General features: G+C 39.8%; 1 protein-coding gene across 1 annotated transcript in view; it reads right to left on the bottom strand.

Annotated features, from left to right (window-relative positions):
* The window catches only part of GPC3 (glypican 3), a 450,385-nt gene that overhangs the window by 111,356 nt on the left and 316,480 nt on the right, over positions 1 to 22,549 (bottom strand). The window contains exon 6 of the mRNA XM_030933937.1: positions 13,328 to 13,448. Coding sequence (XP_030789797.1) covers positions 13,328 to 13,448 — 121 coding nt within the window. The remainder of the gene's footprint in view (positions 1 to 13,327; positions 13,449 to 22,549) is intronic.

Raw genomic sequence — 22,549 nt, forward strand, 5'->3', positions numbered from 1 at the left:
TTTCAAAGGCTGGCTTAAAGGCTACCTCCTATTTTTAAAGTCTTGTCTAATTCCCTCGGTAGGAATTAATCCTTCTCTTCTCCGGGCTAGCATAGTACTTGGTTTATATTTCTTTTATGACACACTGTGCCTTGGAGTATAGTAATGTAGGCATGTTTTCATCACCCTCATTGAAAGTGATTAAGTTATCTCTGTATCTTCGTCTACAGCCCCTATGCTCAGTGCTTGGCACAGAGAGCTGCTCAATATTGAATAAATGAATGCAAATGGTGATGATATATGCATATGTGATGAGTGTGTATGTGGGAGGGATTCTCTATGTCCTTATCAACAGACCCCATCAAATCCAGCACTACATAAAAAATGGGCATTCAACAAATAACTCCTAATAAATGACATGGATATATATATATACACACACACACACACACATATGTGTGTGTGTATGTGTGTGTGTTACTTTTTATTTTTCCTTGTGAATTTCATTTTGAAAAGGAGTCATAGAAGTAATCATGCTTTCAGTGACTTCCAAGAACAACAAACAAGAACAAAGACCATTCGACCAAGTAAAAGCTCAGATCTGAGCGCCATCTCAGTATATTATAATGAAACCTGCAGTTTTAACAATAATTTGGACCATGGGTTATCAGATTGCAATTACTGATCAATCAATTTGCCACACAATAGCTCAGGGAATGACATAACTGAAAAAAGAAATTGGCAATATGAAAATTGCTCCCCACGGGGATACCCTTATCCTATATTTGTGTCTGGCAAACAAAGGCAGCAGCACCACTGAGTTCTGGTCTGGAGATCTTTCAGCTCTGACCGCCTTCGAGCATCCATATGCAGCTATAACAAACTGCCTCTAGCTTGGCTTAATCTTTTGTATTAGCTCATTAATGAGTCTGGATTCCTTCCCCATTTTCCATGGTATCCCAGGCAGGCACAAAGGCTCAGGCAGCAGGGGGCAGCTTTCCTTTTGCCTGACAACAAGTGGTCACTGGTTCCAGTCTGTGGCTAACAAATCCATAGTTCTTTGAAAGTAGAGCCTATGGCGTAGGTCTGCCCTAGGCTCTGCAATGCAAAAAAAGAGCTTTGGGAATTTGGGCCTAGGCAGTGTCAGTGGTATCTGTGACATCACCCCAACAGCTGAGAGTGATGGTGTCTCAAGAAAGCTCAGTAGCCACAAGCCCCATGAATTCTTTCTGCTCTGTTGGCATGTGAAATACACACACACTCACAAACATATTATATGCTGCTTAAAATCATTCTAAATACCTCCTGTGAGACATCTGCCAATAAGGATATCATGTCAGCCGGGTTTTAAATATAGGAACCTCTCACCATCTTCAACCAGAGAGCAAAATGCAAAAGGAATGCAGATTAACTTGCCCTGAACTTTATAGCTCTGAAGTCTCTCCACTTGATACCATCCTTCCATGAAAGGTCCTGGTGGGGCTGAAGATTAAAATGGGACTTCTGGATCATGTGGTAAAATCTCTAAGCTATACTCCAAGGGCAGCCTGCCTATTTATAGAGCCTCTACTTCAGGGCAGAGTTCAAATTTGGGAAAATCTGAAGAACTTAATTTAAACACACACACACACACACACACACACACACACAAAATCATCTTCATTTTCCATTCAGTCACTTTGAGCCAAACTAATCTTTAAATAGTTCAGAAATCTGTTGAAGGTTGGCTAGATATATTTTTCCAAGAATCTTTAGAATTTAGATTATTATATTTAGAATTTTTAAATCATTTAAACAACACTCCAAACTAGAAAAGTTGTAGTCTCTCCATTCCAGAAATTGATAAACTGAGGCACAGATACTCAAGTCACTTAAAAGGTCACTCTTGACTTGTCCTTATGCTAACTCTTCATATTGTAAGAATATGAAGAAAAACAGTACCTAGAATTATATTGAGTGCCTACCACATACATTATCCCTAATATTTATCTTAACTTTTCAAGATAGATGATAGTATACCCATTTCACAGATTAGGAAGCATGAGTATAGGAAAGTTAAGTAATTTGGCCTAAAGCCAAGTAACTACAAAATGACAAATCTAAGAATTAAATACAGATCTATTTGGCTCTAAAGCCTTTGTTCTTTCCCTCAAACTAAATAATCCAGTGTTTTGGCTCTCAAACATCTCACTGAGACTCTCAGTCACATACCAGTGATGCTTTACAACTAAAACAGGTAGTATTGGCGTTAACAAAAACTCATGTGGAGCAGTGAACATCACAATCCCAAAACAGTCCTTTTTAACCTTTAAACAGAGTGGAGAGTATTTTTCTAGTCACTTCCATGTCTCTCCCTCTCCCACCTCAACATACACGTAAATCTGTATCCTTCTCTTCCCACAAAAAATGGCAACAACATCAAGAGAGTTACTAAATTACCACAATATTTGGGGGATATTGTTTTGGGTCAGTGAAGGTTTCATAGCTATTTCCATCATAACTAAAAACTAACATGTGTGCTAAGTTGGGTTTCCCCTATCATGCTTAGGTACTCATGTTTGTGAATCTACATGTAATACTTCACATTTATCCCCATGGGGATATTACCCTGCTAGTTTTTTCCTGTCATTGCAGCCTACTGAGATATTTTTGCATCCCAATTGTGTTATCTATGTATTCACTAACCCCACCTAGCATCATGCAGTCACTAAATATTAGAAGTATGCCTTCTCTATCTTCAGTTAAGTCACTAGCAAAAACTTTAGGCAATAAGGGGCTAGGCACAAAGTTAATAACTAAAGGACTCACTCTGAGCTGATATTGATACATTTCATATTTGATAAATAATTAGCTACACATTTATCCAACTAGATGATCAGTTAGCCAATATTTCTCCTTACTTATTTTAAGACAAGTCATAGGAATCTCTGTCAAACACCTTGCTGAAATTGAGACCCAGCATGTCTATGCCATTCCTCTGATCAATAAGGCATGTGCATGCATGCACGTATAAGGAGAAATGGCCTGATTAGTTCTGAGTAAGTCCACAGTGGCTACTTGTAACCACCATGGCTGCTTCCAAGAGCTCATGCTCTCCAAGAATCTAATCTAGAATTTCATTAGGATGTGACACCAGACTTTCTGGTTTGTGGCTTCCAGAATCCAATTTCCATCCCTTATTGAAGGTGAGGGTAAATAATTGTGCCAGTCTTCAGTCTTTTGGCTCTTCACCAATTCTTTGTGATGCTTCAAAGTTTAATAACAGTGATACCATGATAATAACCATAAGAATCCTCAGTGACCTGGAATGTAACTAACCTGAACTTGGACCTCTTTTTTGTGGCATATCAGAAGAGTAATTCTCTTAGCTTTTATTTGGTTTCGTCAGCTGCTTGCCCATAATACAGAACAGATATTACTCTGAGAAGTGATGACTTAGCAAAATAGGGACTATGAAAAAAAAAAATCTAGATCAACTTATTAAACAAGGAAAAGAAAACCATACTTAAGAAATTATCCAATAAGATCCAGTGTATATGAATAATAATGTAATCTTTATTTTGGATATTAATTAGAACTCTGTTGGAGACACTCCACTTAACAGTTGCTACATAAAATCACTGTGGTCACTATCTAATGAAAGCACATAGTTAGGAATACAGAATTAATCTCATTATTATCATTTTACCTTAACTATGTACCAACACTGAGCCCACACAGAATTTGGAAACATTTCTTGCTATGTGTCAAATAAATTTACAGTTGAACGCTAGATCTCAAATAGCCATGGGATTAAAGGACCAAGACCAAACATTTGTGTGGGCCAGTTAACACAAGACTGCACCATACAGACAAACTAGTTCAAGACAAAAGAGCTCAGCTCAGTACTTTGTTCTCATTGGATTTTGTTAGAATCCTAATGACATGGGCAAAGAAAACTCATATATGTTGGTCATCAGCTTCAAATAAGCCACTTCTGGTTCACTAGTACTACAGCATAGGCCTTTAGCTATCACTTCAATAATGTTACCACCAAGCCATTCACATTCTCCCATTTGGTCTCCATTCTGACCCACAGTTCATTTTAGAAAGCGGCTGATGGGGACTGGAGGGCATGCTGTGACTTCCTTGTGTATTATAGATATTTAGTACCTCCATTGACCACTCAAATTAAGAAATGGCTCACATGGGTTTAAGCCTTTAATGTTAGCTTTAAGGGCATCTAAGATTTTTGTTATTTTTGCAGTTGGACCCCTTTAAGTGAAAACTTACTTAGAAGACCAATATGTGAAGAAGATTTTTAAAAATGGAGCTGCTCTGTTTAAAATAGGAATGGGGGACTTAGAACAACCTCCACAGCACCTCTCCCACATTCCCTATGGAACACAATCTGAATACACTGCCCTAAACAACTGAGCTATCTGGCACAGAAGCCCACTGACTAATATGATGCTAATTTTATCATTCTGGAAGGAGGAAGGAGGCACGAGATAAATTATTATAGGATGTCCAGGAAGGTGGAGGAGTTGAGATCCAGGGGATGAGACTGAAAGGATGACTGACCCTGAATGAGAACAGGAGCCTGAGTCAGACTCTGTGAGTGGGTAAAAGGCCATGAGCAACAGGTCTTGCTGATTCTGCCTTCCTTTGGTTCAGTGATCCCAGCAGAGACCTCCCCACCCGGTGCAACAACTGCCTAATGAGTTGAATGAGGCAGTTGGGCACTAAGGTATACTTGTTAGGCCCAAACCTACTTAATATCCAAAATAAGTGATAAATAATTAGGAAGTTCATGGTTCCTGCTGTACAGCCTTTTGTTCCAAAGGTGAACTTCCTAAGTATGGGCTTCTGCCATGATTTGGAGTACTTACTGTATAAGAAAATGTGTTTGTATATTTGCAAGCACGTTTGTATCAAGAGCCTTTGGAAGCAGAGCAAATGGCTGTATAGAATATTAACCTGTTTATTTCCCAGTCCCAGTGTTGTCACTTACTGGTAGTATGACTTTGGACAAGTCATTTCCCTCTCTTGGCTTTAACATCCTCTGTAAAATCAAAGGGTTAGACCCTATGATCCTGCACTTATCTAATTCTGTCCTTTAGCACAGACACTGGCTAATATTGAATGTGAAAATTACCTTAAATGGAATCTAAATTCAGAAATAAGTTAAGGGCAGCAAAGGTTAAGTCCTTTGAATTGACTGATCAATCAATCAATTATATATATAGAGGGTCTACTTTGTATATGCTACTGTGTTAGGTGCCACGGGATACAAAGAATTAAATATGCGATCCCACACTTAGGGAGCTTACAGTCTAGAAGCAAGATACATATTCATAAATATATCTCAGTTAATTTCTGATATAGCATTTGAATACACACACATACATACACACACACACTGATATACTTCATATAGCAAATGTTTGTAACTGCAAACCTTTTAGGGAACGAGTATTTGTAACTGTTTATTAAAAAGTATCAGCCAGGCACGGTGGCTCACACCTGTAATCCCAGCATTTTGGGAGGCTGAGGCAGGCAGATCACCTGAGATTAGGAGTTGGAGACCAGCTTGGCCAACATGGTGAAACCCTGTCTCTACTAAAAATACAAAAATTAGCCGGGCATGGTGGTGGGCGCCTGCAATCCCAGCTACTCGGGAGGCTGAGGCAGGAGAATTGCTTGAACCCAGGAGGTGGAGGTTGCAGTGAGCCAATATTGCACCACTGCATTCCAGCCTGAGTGACAGAGCGAGACTCCGTCTCAGAAAAAAAAAAAAGGTGTTGCATTTGGCCAGTGGGTAAATATAAATAGAATAGGAGACCCGATGAATTTCATAGATAATTTAGATATGTATTTCTAAACTTCATAAACCTGGTAGTCTATATTGTTTGACGGAATTGTCTTTTCATATGTAGAACTTGCCTTTCCATTGCTAACACTTCCAATTAAAAATATTCTATGAAAGAATACAATAATGTAATGAGAAAAGTTCATGTATTTCCCTCCATTGCTCAATCAAGATGACCACAACACTAATACCAACAACATTTTGGCTCGCCATTCCTGACTCATCTTCCATTTTTGAGTAATTTAATTTAATATGCAAGGACTAAAATACATGACCTAATTTAAGTACCTTTAATCCTGTGTATTCTAAATATAGCAAATAGTTCATTTTTAAGAAATTTAATATGAAATACTTGGGAATTCTTCTTGGTGTGGTGTTATTAAACTGTATATAGTAATTAAGATATTAAAAACACATGCTCCCCAAAGCCACCAGACATTGTAATTATTTTTCAGGCTATTAGGCAAAGTGACAGAAGATTTTTTAATGATAAATCCCTTTTGGAGTATATCAGAGAATTTCCTTTTACTTCATGAAATAATGTTTAACTCCACAGAGTCTAAGTCTGGTATTTAAAGACTAACTTACATTGTCCTTTTGTGACTCAGAAGTCATTCATTGGCTCTTGTTAACATGCCATTGTAGGTACTCTGTCTTTCACACACAGACACACACAGACACACACACACACACACACACACACACACACACACACATATTCTGGCTCCATATGGAAATAAATGGCAATTACTAGAGTTCTGCCACGTCACTTGTATGTGAACAAGTAAGACAGACACTGGGACATAATTCCATTTGGGAAGGTCTTTTACTTAAAGTTGACTTTCAAAAGGTTTCTCCTTTTATTTAGAAATTTTATATCAATATTGGCTTTTCTAGCAACCATTGCACTAGGCCAGTGCTTTACAACTCTCACTCCTGTTATTGTGAGAAGACCATGAAAACAAGTTACCTGGAGTGTTTTCCATCATGTCTGAGATTCATTTCAAACATTTTTTTAAAATCACATGCTAAGGAAAGTCCTGAGTGCTCCTTTGGCACTTAACAGCTTTACTAATTAACTTATTAAAAATTTTAACTTTCTATTTCAAAAGTTAGTGTCTTCATCGCACTAGAGTCTGCCAGGCATCTTAAAAATACTTTTCTGGGCCAGGCGCGGTGGTTCAAGCCTGTAATCCCAGCACTTTGGGAGGCCGAGATGGGCGGATCACGAGGTCAGGAGATCGAGACCATCCTGGCTAACACGGTGAAACCCCGTCTCTACTAAAAAATACAAAAAACTAGCCGGGCGAGGTGGCGGGCGCCTGTAGTCCCAGCTACTCAGGAGGCTGAGACAGGAGAATGGCGTAAACCCAGGAGGCGGAGCTTGCAGTGAGCTGAGATCCGGCCACTGCACTCCAGCCTGGGCGGCAGAGCGAGACTCCGTCTCAAAAAAAAAAAAAAAAAAAAAAACTTTTCTGGTGTTTACAGAGGGGGATGGAAGTGGAGACATTTCAGTGTCTGTTCTAGATTTTTAAATTATCTTTGACCATTTAACATCATTCTATGAATTAGGACTCACTAGCAGAAAGTTCTTCTGCTATTTATAACTCAAACTCATGCCACAAAGTTCCTCTGTTTCCATACAATGTGGTGGTTAGTTTTCTAAGAATCTCACCAATTGAGATTTTGTAAACAATGTGCTTAATCTTTCATTGCTGCTGATTTTAGAGTTCGGCCATAGAAATGACCATATTTGGCACTTGAAAATTATCAGACCACAAATTAGGGAGTTTTTGTTATTTGTATTCTGCACATCTTTTCTATATAGATCTTCCTAATAGGTGTGCCATGTCTTGGTACAAGTAAAGGAAAGTGTACAGAGAATGAAATCAGTAGCTCTGGATTCTAGGTCTAGCTCTACCACTTACTGTATGGAAATCAGTAGACTTCTAATGCTCATGGTTTCTTCATCTGGGAATGTAAGTAATAATGCCTGCCTTGCTTTCCTCTCTGAGCGGCTATAAAGATCACATTATCTAATGGATAGGAAAGAGCTTTGCAAACTGAATTGTGCTATGTAAATATATGGCAGAATTATTATCATTCATATGGCATCACATGGTTAACATGATTCGAAAACAGGTCACCTATCTGGCCCTGGAGGAGGGAAACTTAGGGGTGATAAATGCAAAACTGTTTTTATAGTTTAATGTTTTCATAGCCTAATGAGAACAAGGCAGAACAGAAGAATTGGGTGGGGGGAAGGGCAAGTTTAAGTTCCATCTGCCCAGGCTGGAAGGCTGGTGGGAAGGGAACAACCTCTGAAAAGATGAGAGGTTACAAAGTGGAAAGGGGTGACCTGGGAACAGGGTGTTTTAAAAAGAGTGGCAGAGCAGAGAATAAAGTCACAAGACTTGTTCACAAGAGGGTGCTGGGTTAAAGCCTGACCTTGAGCCACAAATCATGGAATCACACGGCTGGAAGGAATCTTAAGAGGCCATCTCGTCCACTCCCCCACCATTCAGCAGGACATTTCAACCATCCCAAACAGACGAGACTTTATCTAACTTTGAATGAAAAGCTCTGACACCAAATGGGCAGGTATTGACTACTCTGGCTTCAACTGTTTACAACGGGCAGGAAAACAATTTCTGGTATTTCATTTGAACCTGAACTGAAATGGGGAAACAATAAATGGATAGATTTTTCTTGGGAACAATAACTCCTGTGGCAGTTTAGGGACTGCTAAATTAGCACTAACTACATAACTACTCTTAAAGAGAGAGAAAAGTTAACAACAAAACTAGGTTAGGGGATAAATGGCCCACAGTATTATATGAGTAACGGTGTGTTGTGATCATTTTTGGTAATTGTGGAGTCTTCTCTCAATGTAGGAGCCTGGAGCAGAATGACACTAACAAAAACAAAACTTAGTTGTTGTTGTTGTTGTTTTAAAGCAATATGGCCTAGCAAATTCCAGGACTGATACTGAGGACGTAAAATAGTTCAATTCCTCTCCTAACACAAGACAATAAATTCTTACACAAATTAGAAATTGAAAAGGAAATTAAAAGGTCCTCATTTCTGATCGTGGGAATGTTACACATGAACTCTGGCTTGGAAGGAGGAAGGGAGAACATTCCACACCTGTAGGCCTTCCCAGGAAAGGGGCCTGAGCCTGGCCCTGAACCCATCCCCTCAAGGTTATACCATGGGACTATCAGTATGAAAATAATGTTACTTTATTCCCTCAGTGGGTATATTATTTCCAGAGCTATCAACAGTAACCATAACCTGCAAGGAGGCAGCTGAGAATTCCCAGGAAACAAAGTGAAAAGCTATTTTGGGATGTGCTCATAAATGGCCTAGCCATAGTTCATCTGGATGGACACACATGGGGCATACATGCAGAGAGAGAGAGAGAGAGAGAGAGAGAGAGAGAGAGAGAGAGAGAGAGAGAAGTATCTCTGTATTAGCACGCTATTATAGTTTTAATAGATGCAGCACCGAGCAAGAGGCTTAGGAAAATAACATCACATTCTCAGATTCACCACTCAATTACATGTGAACTTGGAAAGTTAACTCAATTCTACCTCCCTATCACCAAAGTTTTAGGCCGATTTAGTCAGGCATTCAGTGAATCCAGATGTTTGGCAGTGTATAGGAAACATCTGGATGATTGAGTTTTCAACTGAACTCACTAAATCTTTTGGCAGCATGTCTACGTCTACACAGCCATTGATAGTTTTCTGCCTCAGTTTCTCTAACTATAAAAAGGGCAAACATTATTTATCACTTACCTCCCCAAAAAACAGTGAAAATGAGATAAGGTTTAAGAGTAATAATGAGTTCTTGAAAAGATTCTGTCACAGTTTTATATCTTTTTTTTTTTTTTGAGGTGGAGTCTCGCTCTGTCGCCCCGGGCTGGAGTGCAGTGGCCGGATCTCAGCTCACTGCAAGCTCCGCCTCCCGGATTTACGCCATTCTCCTGCCTCAGCCTCCCGAGCAGCTGGGACTACAGGCACCCGCCACCTCGCCCGGATAGTTTTTTGTATTCTTTTAGTAGAGACGGAGTTTCACCATGTTAGCCAGGATGGTCTCGATCTCCTGACCTCGTGATCCGCCCGTCTCGGCCTCCCAAAGTGCTGGGATTACAGGCTTGAGCCACCGCGCCCGGCCACAGTTTTATATCTTATATAATTCCAGGTTGGATTTTTTTTCTAAGCAGTTAGACCTTAGAACATGACATCACTTTGAAATATGGGTAAATGCTATACAAAGACAACACATTATCATTATCATCAACATCATCGACATCATCAAGACTTTCTTCTTTATGACTTCCCTAAAGTGTCTCACTTTCAGATCGAATCATGGCCAAAATATGAATTTTATTTAAGGACTGAAAAAATGTGTTTCAGCTATATAAAGCAACACAGATGAGAAAAAAAATCAATGTGGGTGTTTGGAGTCCAACAATTTTAACAGCTCAGCTGAAACAGGTAAAACTGGTTTATCAATGAGAATTAATTAGTTGCTCAATGGTATTTGTATAGAAACTGAAAATGTTCACACACTTATTCATGGCCAGAGGTAGGAAAAAGGAATTGTAATAGCGACCTTTCTCTCTATGTACATCACCCTACCTGTCAGCTGGTTTCAGCTTTTGTGGCTGAAAGTTAGAGGAGAGGGAAACAAGGAGACAATATGGGAGAGAAAGAGAGAGAAGAGATGCATCAAAGGGATCTACAAACATATAAAACTGGGGGAGAAGAATTAGACTGGCAGAAAGTACTGGAACTCCCTTTCAAACTCAAGTCCTGCCTATAGAGAAAATCCTAAACACAGTCCTCACAACTAACTGCCATATATTAAGTGCCTGTCATGCACATGCAATTACATATATCTGTGTGCATATTTTATATATATGTATATAATATATATATACACTGGAGTTTTTGATACCTTTACCATAAAGTTTTGATACCTTTACCATAATACCTAAATAACTAAAGCTCAGAGAGGTTAACTGATTTACCCAAGGTTATGTACCTAGCAAAATCTATAACTGAATTCAGATCCATTTGGATCCAAAGCCCATATTCTTTCTACTGTGCCCAAAGCCTTTGCTGAAAGGGCTTGCTATAAATATTTTTTAGTGACTGCCTGATCATATAGAAGCCCATGTCTGATGCAGCTTTCCCATTTTCTAGGGTGGGGTCCCCCCACAGGTCTTCACTCTTTCTTATGACTGCCCCTCCCTTGCTTGTCTTTACCTACTCAAACCCTACTCATTGCTTATGGCAGATCTTAACACTTGCCCCTCTCTGCAATCTTCCCACTAGCCTAATCATGCCACCCAAAACCGATGAGCAGCACTCCTCTTCAGGCTCTGCATCACAGGCTGCCCTTTATCTTTATTTAACCACTTCCTATGCTTACGCTTCCTCTCCCAAGGATGCTGTGAGGACAGAGGACTAGACTTCCTTTGAATCCCCCAAATCCCTGGCACCTGGCTGAGTACATAGTAGGTAATCCTTAAGGTCTGTTGAAACAAGGGACCTGTTGACAATATTCCTCATTTAGGATTAGGGACACAGTGATGGAAACTGAGATTTTGGCCTCACCAGTGTTGGGGTCTAACCAGTTGAACATAGCCACCTAGACACATTTGATTTGAGATAATTTGTACCACTGTCCCCAAGTGACGCATATCATGCCCTCAACTCAGTAGTAAGTGTTTTACATTGTTTGTGCTCTGATCCCCTCAGAGATGCATTTTGAAATGATCACACCATATCTAGCAAGGCTTCATAGAACTTAGTGAAGTTGTACTTTCACACACACACACACAAAGGCTCAGTTAGGTAGACACTGCCATTATCATTTGCTCAGCAGCACTATCAGCTATTTATTAAGTGCTCACTGAGTACAGAGCACTTTATTAGGCACCAGAGGAGTTTACACCCAAGCATGTCATCAATACTTTTGCAATGCAATTGCAGTGAAAAAAATACTACTCTTAGAAAGCCCTTCTAAGTATTTTCTAAGACCCACAAAAATTTCACTGCTAAAATCCATATTTTAAAGACCCACAAAAATTTCACTGCTAAAATCCATATTTTAAAAACTCATGCCAATGTCTTTGTATTAAAATCTCTGTTCTTGCATAAGGATTTCAGTTCCATTAAGTTCTTCCTAAGCTATAAATAGAAGCCAGTGATGCCAGAGTCCTCCCACCCATGGATCATGGGGCAGGAACACTGTCACTCTGGTATATGCCTTTTTGGTAGCATTTTTATTGTGGCCACAAAGCAATCACAAGCAGATGGTACAACTAACTTCTATTTGTGTCTTGTTACTAAACTTCTTATGAGAGGAAAAACTATGTGTACAGGTCAAGGGAATCTGTGGGTGTCTCTGTGCATGGCAGTGAGTCAGAAGCTGGCAAGGATGCAGTGAAATTGGACCTCTCCTGTCTTGCTGGTGACAGTGAAAACGGATACATTCTCATTGAAAAGCAATTTGGATACATGCATTTAAATTGCTCATATCCTTTGACCCAATAACTTTAGCATGTTAAGAAAATAAGCTAAGATCAGGATAAAGCATTATATATGAAGAGGTACCTTTATTTATGGTGGCAAAAAATTTGAAGCGACCTGTATATCCAGCAAAAGCATGCGGATTAATTATGATGAATACTCAACAGAATATTATACAGCCATAACAAATAATTAATATAAAGATTTGTGGGGACCAGGCATGGTGGCTCACACCTGTAGTCCTAGCACTTTGCAGGGCCAATGCAGGAGGATCGCTTGAGCCCAGGAGTTCAAGACCAGCCTGGGCAACATAGTGAGACCTCATCTCTACAAAAAAATTAAAAATTAGCCAGGTGTGGTGGTGCATGCCTATAGTACCAGCTACTTGGGAGGCTGAGACATGAGAATATCTTGAGCTCAGGAGGTCAAGACTGCAGTAAGTCATGATTGTGCTTACATGACTGTGCTCCAGCCTGGGCAACAGAGCAAGACCATGTCTCAAAACAATACAATACAAAACAAAACAACAATAACAAAAAAATATGGAAAAGTGTTGCCAAGATAGTGTTAATTTTCAGAACTACAAATCACTTGTGGATTTCTGATTATGGAAAAAGTCTGTGTGAGTATGCCTTTCTGGACAAATATTAGAAGAGAACATGTAAAAATGAAAACAGACGGGATAGAATAGTGGGATTGTGAGAAATATTTTTCCCTCTATTTTCTAAGATAACCCTCATATTGCAATATTCTCTTTATAATTTAAAAGTCGGGTGAAAAATGAAGGCCAGAAGTCCTTTTTAGCAGACAGACTATTTGAAGAAAATAATAGTGTCTTTTCTAAAAGCCCAAGAATATAGTTTGAATAGTGGACGCTCTCTCTCTCTCTCTCTCTCTCTCTCTGTCATTTCTACTTTTTATTATTATTATTATTTTTTGACATTCCACATACCTGGTTAATGTGCTTCAGTTTGTCAATAATTTGACTGACTACTGGCTCAGGGCCCTTCATTTTCAGCTCATGGAGATTGAACTGGTTTTTCATTCCATTCCTTGCCGCCTTTTGGCTGTATCTGTAAAGGTGAAGGTAAAGAAAAGGTTTGTCAAAGAAAGTCCCAAACAAAGGAAAAGCTGACTTTATTTGGCATCAACAGTCAGGCTGATCACAAGCTCATGAGACGACCTCATGGTGCAAAAGTAGAGCACTCCACACAGTGTCTATTTACAGTAAGAAAACATTCATTCAACAATCAGCAATTATATTCAATATCCCTTTTCTTCCCTAGATGTTGGGGATACAACAATGAACAAGAAAGACAAGGTCTGTGTGCACTTATTGTGATCTCAGTCTAGTGGGGAGTCTAGAAGAGTAAGGGCCAATGACAAGGCAGAGTGATTAGAGCTGTGCTGGGGGAGGTTCAAGGTCATGACAGTGAAGTACACAGAATGAACCTTCACTGTGTGTAAGCCTTCTACTCATTTGAAGGAGAAAGATTCTTCCATGTTCTTTACCTCTTCCTTCCCCTCTTCTTCCTCCTCCCACTGTTTCCTGTAGGCTATGGAGCTGGGCATCTATTTAGGAGACTTTCTCAAATCACTTGCACCATAAATTACACCTGTCAGCTTCCCTCTGCGTTCTCCATGAGAGGAGAGAACACTAGCCTGAGGGAAGATTTTAACATGCTCCTGTAGGATAAACCATAGGCTTTACTCCAGAATTGAAGTTTCAGGGTAGCAATGGACATCCTCACCATCATGAGAAGGGTAACTATTTAAAGTACTAGGCGATTCTGCCTTCCAGTGTGGGGTTTTGCCAACTTCAACTGGGACAGTGATACACAGATGAGGTGGTTTCCTTATTGCACCCATGGTTCCAGACCTCTACATAGAATTATTCCTCATTTTGCAAAACAAAGAAAACAAGAACCAGATTTCATTTATTCCTTCTGCTTTCATCATGTGGAAATACCAGAACACCATTGCCAAAGAGAGAAAAAGGTTTTGAGCTCTTTTTTACTTGCTCCTGATCCTGATAATGGAATGCTTTCTTAAAGAAATGAAAAGATTCCCAGGGCTTTTGCTCTCTCTTTATATACTTTGTTTTTTCAATTACAATAGGGTAGCCAGGGTTATAAGGGCAAATTGATATCTATAATTCATATTTTAAATTACAAAATAATAATGTTCATTGTAAACAATTCAAGAAGTACAGAAATAAACAAGGCATAAAGTAAAAGTTGCCCCATCAATCTGTCTTTCCAAGAGTGGACCATGGTCAACAGTTTGATATACATGTAGAGGTTTTCACCTCCATATACTAATGGGTAATTTTAACCAAAATTGGAATGATACTACTCATACTGATTTGCAACTTCGTATCACTTAGTACATATACTTTGGAGTGGACTTGTAATCCCAGCACTTTGGGAGGCCAAGGCAGGAGGATTACTTGAGCCCAGGAGTTTGAGAATAGCCTGGACAACATGGTGAAACCCCATCTCTATAAAAAATACAAAAAATTAGACAGGTGCTTTAGTAGAGACGGGGTTTCGCCATGTTGACCAGGCTGGTCTCGAACTCCTGACTTCAGGTGATCCGTCCACCTTGGCCTCTGAAAGTGCTGGGATTAAAGGTGTGAGCCACCATGCCTGGCCAACTTTTTGTAGAGACGGGGGTCTCCCTATGTTGCCCAGACTGGTCTCAAACACCCGGGCTCAAGTGATCCTCCCGCCTCAGCCTCCCAAAGTGCTGAGATTACACGCATGAGCCACAGTGCTCAGCACTTTTTTCTTTTGAACTATAACTCTCACATGATTTTTCACTGCCACAGATGGGGGTCCTCTGAGGTAGTTTGTGTGTTATCTCCACAGGGTGACAGGCTGTGTTCTGGAAGGATGTTCAGGATTGAATTTCAATTTTCAGTCACTCTCACTGGATTCCCAAACCAGGTCACTCTCACTGGATTCCCAAACCAGCCTAGTTTGGGACAAGAGATTACAAAACACTCCTTAGAAACACTAACTCATCTCAACTAAAATAGGGAGTGAATGAATCTGGCATATTAAAGTGTTAATAATGACAAACTGAAAAATATAAAATAACCACAAAATAATGAGGCAGTCTCGATGGAATGGGCACATGTACCTGTGTGTCTCATTTTATGCAATGTAGGTATTTCAAAGAAGTTGTGTGTGAAATGAATTTCTGTGATCTAAATACTCTGAACAGGTCAAAGAAGCCTTGTTATTTAAATAAATTCTGTAAGCACATCTTTTTAACTGAAAAAGTAAGGAAACCCCTGTTTCAGAAATCATTTAGTATATTTTGCTTAAAGTGAGGTATACTTGTATTAAACTAAGGAAAAACATCAGTGAATTGTGTTCTACTGTTTACATTATATATAATTTCCAATGAGATAAGATAATGAAAAGTGAAGATGCCTAAACTGATTTGTGTTTAATTCTGCACATAGCTCAATCTACCAACAAAGAGTTTTCATTTGGCATTTGCAAACAGATTATCATTTAGATGGCACCACCAAAGCAGCTTCAATGTTGCAACTTGAACATCTTTAAAGAGACCACAATTTTATTTTAGGAATCAATTAGGTATCCACTTAAGGTAGGCATTAAGCATTCCTAATTCTAATTAATTGATTCTAAATGATCATTTTTTTAAAGAACAATCAAACTGTTTTGGTCCTATAAAAAATATGGTGGTTACTTGTGGCTTTAAAAAGCTGGACTACATTTTAATGTTCAAAGTAGAAGCTAAATATTTTGTAAAATGATAGTAATGCCCCCAAAAATGAAACTACATTTATGGTTTAGTGCCTCTATAATCTTGTTTATATCACCAAATACAAGTCACAACTGTCAACAACAACTACCAGCTGCCAAGTTGTTGGATGTTATGCTTGAGGAATGGGGGAAAGGAACACTTTTTGTATTTTTCTGGCTTTTGTCTCTGATAAGAAAGTGGAAACTTTGACAAAAATATTGAGTTGCAGTATTTTAATACAAAAAACAGAACTGCTTAAAATTTAAAATTAAGAAACCGAACCACTAAAAAAAAAAAAAAAAAAAAAAATTTGCTGGGCGTGGTGGTGCACACCTTTGGAGGCTGAAGTGTTGAGCCCGGGAGATCAAGGCTGCAGTGAGCTGTGATCACACCACTGTGCTCTAGCCTGGGTGACAGAGTGAGACCCTGTCTCAAAACAAAAACTAAAACTAAATATATACTTTGGACATATTTTCATGTTAGGACACATGGAACTGCCTTGTTCTTATTCCTCTGTATGGCTCAATAATAACTTATTTATGCAATACCTTACTAACAATAATTTGTAATATTTTGTTAATATAAACAATGCTGCAGAGAACATCCTTGTATACCGATTTTCACACATTTGCATTTACATCTATAAAGGATAAATTCATAGATTTGAGTCAATTTATATTTCTAATCCCAAATTATGAAGTACAAAGAATAATTAACACACCGCATTTTTGCACAGCACTTTACAAAGCAGTTTCATATCACTCAGTTCATTTGAGTTTCTCAACCACACTGTGAAGTTGAGAGGTAGATAGGGCATTATCTCTTTATTTTATTTTTATTTTTATTTTTTTGAGACGGAGTCTCACTCTGTCGCCCGGGCTGGAGTGCAGTGGCCAGATCTCAGCTCACTGCAAGCTCTGCCTCCCGGGTTTACACCATTCTCCTGCCTCAGCCTCCCAAGTGGCTGGGACTACAGGCGCCAGTCACCTCGCCTGGCTAGCTTTTTGCATTTTTTAGTAGAGACGGGGTTTCACCATGTTAGCCAGGATGGTCTCGAACTCCTGACCTCGTGATCCGCCCATCTCGGCCTCCCAAAGTGCTGGGATTACAGGCTTGAGCCACCGCGCCCGGCCCATTATCTCTTTATTACTGAAAATTACACAACTTCAGAAGATACTAATCTCATTCTATTAGATGTCCCCGTCCATGATACAATGTATCTGCCAATATTAAGGACATACTTTGAAAAACATGCATGCTAACAAAGGAGGTCAGGAAATCTAGTTCTGACATTCATAATTAAAAGTCATCCTCTGAGAAGGAAAATATTTTGTAGCAAAGATGCTGAAGAGTACATTTGATTGCATTTCTTCTAAAATGATAGCTTAACACATTCAGATTATTTAACTTTAAAAGTTAATTTGTGAATACACAGATCACCGATCATCAAATACCAATTGCCTTTGGGGGCTGTTTTAAAGAGACATAAAGGAGCATTCTTTATCTGTTGGGAATCAGCTTACTACTAGCCTCCTCTTTTATGTTCATATAATGCGGTCTGTTTAAATATCATCCACCTTCTGATGATACTACCAACTCCATCTTCTCTTCTTTAACTCCTACTGATGCCTGAAGCAGAGACCCTATTTGCAGATAAAGAGGTAAGGTTCATTGTAAATCTTCTGAAATGAACTTCAGGAATGTGTCCCTAGAGACATATCCTTGGTCTTTTTCATATCAAAGCTTGCCAGCCACTTTTATGTCCACTCCTATAAAACAAGTGTCTTCCTGAAGCTACTTATTCTCATTGGAATAGTGTAAAGACATCTGTCAACTTAGTGATTTTGCCCGGTACTCCAGCTTCCAAAACTATTATAAATATTAAATCAAATTAGTCCCACAGCTGATCCTTTGTGGTCCTACTGTATTAATTTCTGCCATTCAGAAAAGTGCCCCTTTAGCTATGTATTTTCTAAAATTTCTTATCTCCCAGCCATGGATAAAGAGCCAGGACTAAACACTGCTCCCTGATCCCACAGTGACTCCATTTTTAAAAGACAGTTTTGGGTTCAAAAGCTTGCCAAACTTTTTGAAAGTTGAAATAGCATCTACTGTTCTGCTCTATCCATGTGCTATTTAAATCCTCAAAGGACTCTCACAAATTAAGCATGGTTTCTGGTTATAGGAGTGTTGGGAATAGCTGCCCTGTGTCTTAAGCCTAAAACTTGCCATTATTGCATCTACTTCACAAGGCAGTAACCAAAAGTCCTGGTCCAACTGATGCTTATAGTTGCTTAAGTTTAGTGGCACTATTTAAAAACTCTGTGTTCTTGCACTATCCTTCAGGTATCTTGATACCTCTCCCACAGCTCTCAATACTTTTTTGTTTCTCATGTCTCTATCCTTTGCTCCTTAGCCAGACAAAATATTGAACCAAATTTTAAAAGTAATGAGTGTTAGAATGAAATACTATGAGCACATTAATAGGGCAAAGTAGATCTGTATGTGTTGATATGGCATCAAGTACGAGATACATTATAACAGATACAAGTAGCAGCATTCGTGGTGAAAATTGGTCTACATTTGCATTACTCTTATACACTCTATACATGTTCAAATATGCCCAGAAAAATTTTAGATGGATACATAAGAAAATGGTAAGAGCAGTCACTTTCAGTGAGTGAGAATAGGGAGATGCTAGTGAAATCTTATTTTTTTTATATCCTTCTATATTTTAAAATATTTTTTACCATGACTGTTTTTAATCTTTATAATAGTTTAATATATAATGAATGAGATTTTTATAGTCGTTAATTAAAATGTTTTTCCAGCTTTCTTGAGGTAGAATTGATAAAAATTAAATACATGTACACTTCCAATGTGATGTTTTGACATATGTACTCATTGTGAAACAATTATGCCAAACCAGCTAATTAACCTATTCATCACCTCATACAATTATCTTTATTTTTGTGGTGAGAACATTTAAGAACTACTCTCTTAGTGAATCTCAAATATACAATATAGTATTCTTTAATATAGTCACCATATTATACATTGTATTAACAGTCATTAGTTGAAGGCCGGGTGCGGTGGCTCAAGCCTGTAATCCCAGCACTTTGGGAGGCCGAGACGGGCGGATCACGAGGTCAGGAGATCGAGACCATCCTGGCTAACCCGGTGAAACCCCGTCTCTACTAACAATACAAAAAACCAGCCGGGCGAGGTGGCGGGTGCCTGTAGTCCCAGCTACTCGGGAGGCTGAGGCAGGAGAATGGCGGGAACCCGCGAGGTGGAGCTTGCAGTGAGCTGAGATCCGGCCACTGCACTCCAGCCTGGGTGACAGAGCGAGACTTCGTCTCAAAAAAAAAAAAAAAAAAACAAAAAAAAACAGTCATTAGTTGTTTTAAAGGCAAAAGAGAACAAAACAAAAGAAAAACAAAAAGTGGGCCCAACTTACATGCACATCTCAGGGCCTCTGGGAAATCCTTCCTGTTAATAAGAGTTATGTTGACCATCACCAATGTCCTTCCTCAAAGGTGCTTTCTTATGACAGAACACATTTTTGGGGCAATGTTCACAATGTCACCCTTCAGTTTTTTCAGACCTTAGGTGGCTGACATCAGGTCACAAACTCAACTTTGTTAGGTTAAACATAGCCCACATTGGCTGGGTGTGGTGGCTCATGCCTATAATTCCAGTACTTTGGGAGGACAAGGTGGGCAGATCGTTTGAGTCTAGGAGTTTGAGACTCGCCTGGGCAACATGGTGAAGCCCCATCTCCACAAAAGACACAAAAATGAGCCATGCATGGTGGCGTGTGCATGTAGTCCCAGCCCAAGCTACCCAGGAGGCTCAGCTGGGAGGATCACTTAAGCCTGGGAGGTGGGGGTTGCAGTGAGCTAAGATCAAACCACTACACTCCAGCCTGGATGACAGAGTGAAACCTTGTCTCTCTTTTTCTCTCTCTCTCTATATATATCCCATATATTTCCTTTTCTTTTCATTTTTTTTTTTTTTTTTTTTTTTTGAGACAGAGTCTCGCTCTGTCACCCAGGCTGGAATGCAGTGGTGCAATTTCGGCTCACTGCAACCTCCACCTCCTGGGTTCACGCTATTCTCCTGCCTCAGCCTCCCGAGTAGCTGGAACTACAGGCGCCCACCACCACGCCCGGCTAATTTTTGGTATTTTTAGTAGAGACGGGGTTTTCACCATGTTAGCCAGGATGGTCTTGATCTCCCAACTTCATGATCCGCCTGCCCACCTCGGCCTCCCAAAGTGCTAGGATTATAGGCATGAGCCACCATGCCCGGCCCTATTTTCTACTCTTCAGTGAGGTAACTCCAACCGGCCTATTTCAAAAAGACACTATATCAGTGAGGATGTGAACATGAGTGTAAATTATCAGTTGTATCCTCCCTCAAAACAGAGGCAAAGAAGTTATTCAAGTTCTCAATACCTTTTTCCTGTAGATGCCTGAAGTCCTCACCTGATGAGAATTGAGGGCCTCCCTGAACCACCCTGAGTCATGCTGACCTCACTGCCCTCACATTGAAATGTATTGTGGGCACTGCCCTGAGTTGCTAGTGCTCCTTTTATGTATATTCCATTTGCCACCCCATGTACTCTGTGAGGTCTTTGAAGGCAGAGGTTTGGTTAGTTGTTTTTGTTTTTGTTCTTGTTTTTTTAAATCACCCAAAGCACCTCATGGTACTTATACTGTCAGTTACTGAGTGCTTTCTCTGTGCCAGATACTGTTCAAAGCACTGAAGAAAAAGAAAACATGTACTTAATCCTCCTGACTACCCTATTGGCAGCTGTTTTTGCTGCTGCTGAGGCACAGAGAAGGTAAGTCACTTGCCTAAAGTCACACAGCTTGTCTGCAGCAGAGCTGGAGTGTGAACTTTAAGAATCCATCTCCAGTTGTGTGGGTTCTTAACCACTATGCTGGTCTTGCTTCCTTAGAGAGAAACGATGTCGACTAAATATTTGACATTTCCTCACCACCCTGCTCCATTGCTTCCTTGTAGGAAACAATGGATGAGCTGCTTATAATGGTCTACAAGGCTCCCAGCAGCATCGCCACAAAGCTCTCTTGGCCTACTCAGCAAGATTCCTGGACTTGCCCTTTAGGAGAGCCCTGTGTGTCGGGTTTCTTCTCTTACACAGAGATCTGACAGTATGGCTATTTAATAGCCATACTTTGGGAGGCCATGGTAGGCAGGCGAAGGCTATTCAGTGGCATACTTGTGTTCTTGGGAGACAAGGTGTTGAAGTTAGAGAAATAAATAATCCACCACCATCACCATCCATGCCACTAGACACATACCAAAGACTATTTGAAGATTTCAAATGCCTAAGGACAATAGGAAAACAAATACAGGATAACAATGTCTTAGTGCATCCCTGCTTTTGTCACCCTGGCTACAGCAAGGCAACATGTGTGATGTGCCCCTGGGGAATTTCATGTAACATGCGTGCTCTGAGCTTCAAGCCCAGAGGGAAGTCAATTGGTGAAGGGTGCCTTGGCAGCTTTGCATTAATTCATTAATTCAGCATTTCATTTTCTCAGGCTAGCTCTGTGCCACTGGAGCACGTGGTTCATGACAGGCCTTGAATGAGGAGGAGCCAGCGTGGCCCCAATTCTTCTTATCCACAGACTGCTCAGAGTGTGTCAGGAATGGGGACACTGTTGGCCATGGGGGATTGTAATGATGGGTTAGCTACTTAGTAATACTCATCTGTAATTAAATTAATTGTCCTCCTCTGCAAAATGCTGCTTCTCTACTGAAGCTTTGACATGGTTCTGGCAATGAATACTAGCAAGTGGAGGAGGAAAAATAAACTGAGAGATGTTCCTACCTCCCAAATCTAATGTTTTCTTAACTGGACATGCTATGTAGCATGCTAGAAGTGTTACCTTACATGCGGCATCTTCTTCTTTATCAAGTTTGGTATCTGTTTAGCACAAAAATGACTGTCATAATACTAAGAAAATCCTATTTGTGAAGTGAAAAGGGGGACATGCTTCTGTTCAGGAAGATTGTCAGGGATTGGGGAGGGGGTTGGGGAGAGAGGGAAAAATCCTGCGCAAAAGCCATAAAGAGAAAAGGAACCTCATTAAAACAGGACATCTGGGCATGCTTGTCTTGGGACAGTTGAAGCAAAGAGAGCACTTGTAGGAGAGGAATAGAGTCAAACAAGCGTAAAATAGGCGATCTTTTCTTCTCATTTCTGTTCTGGCTGAGGCAGCAATGGCGTAGTGGAAGGAAATCAACAAATTCAAATGTAGATCATTTGAAATGGAAGCACTCTCAGAGATCATCCGGTCCAATCCACTCACTGTGTAGATGAAGAATCTGATACCCAGACAGGGACTTTTGTAACAACACA

This window comes from Rhinopithecus roxellana, chromosome 7 (assembly GCF_007565055.1).
Source record: "Rhinopithecus roxellana isolate Shanxi Qingling chromosome 7, ASM756505v1, whole genome shotgun sequence".
Taxonomy (NCBI): domain Eukaryota; kingdom Metazoa; phylum Chordata; class Mammalia; order Primates; family Cercopithecidae; genus Rhinopithecus; species Rhinopithecus roxellana.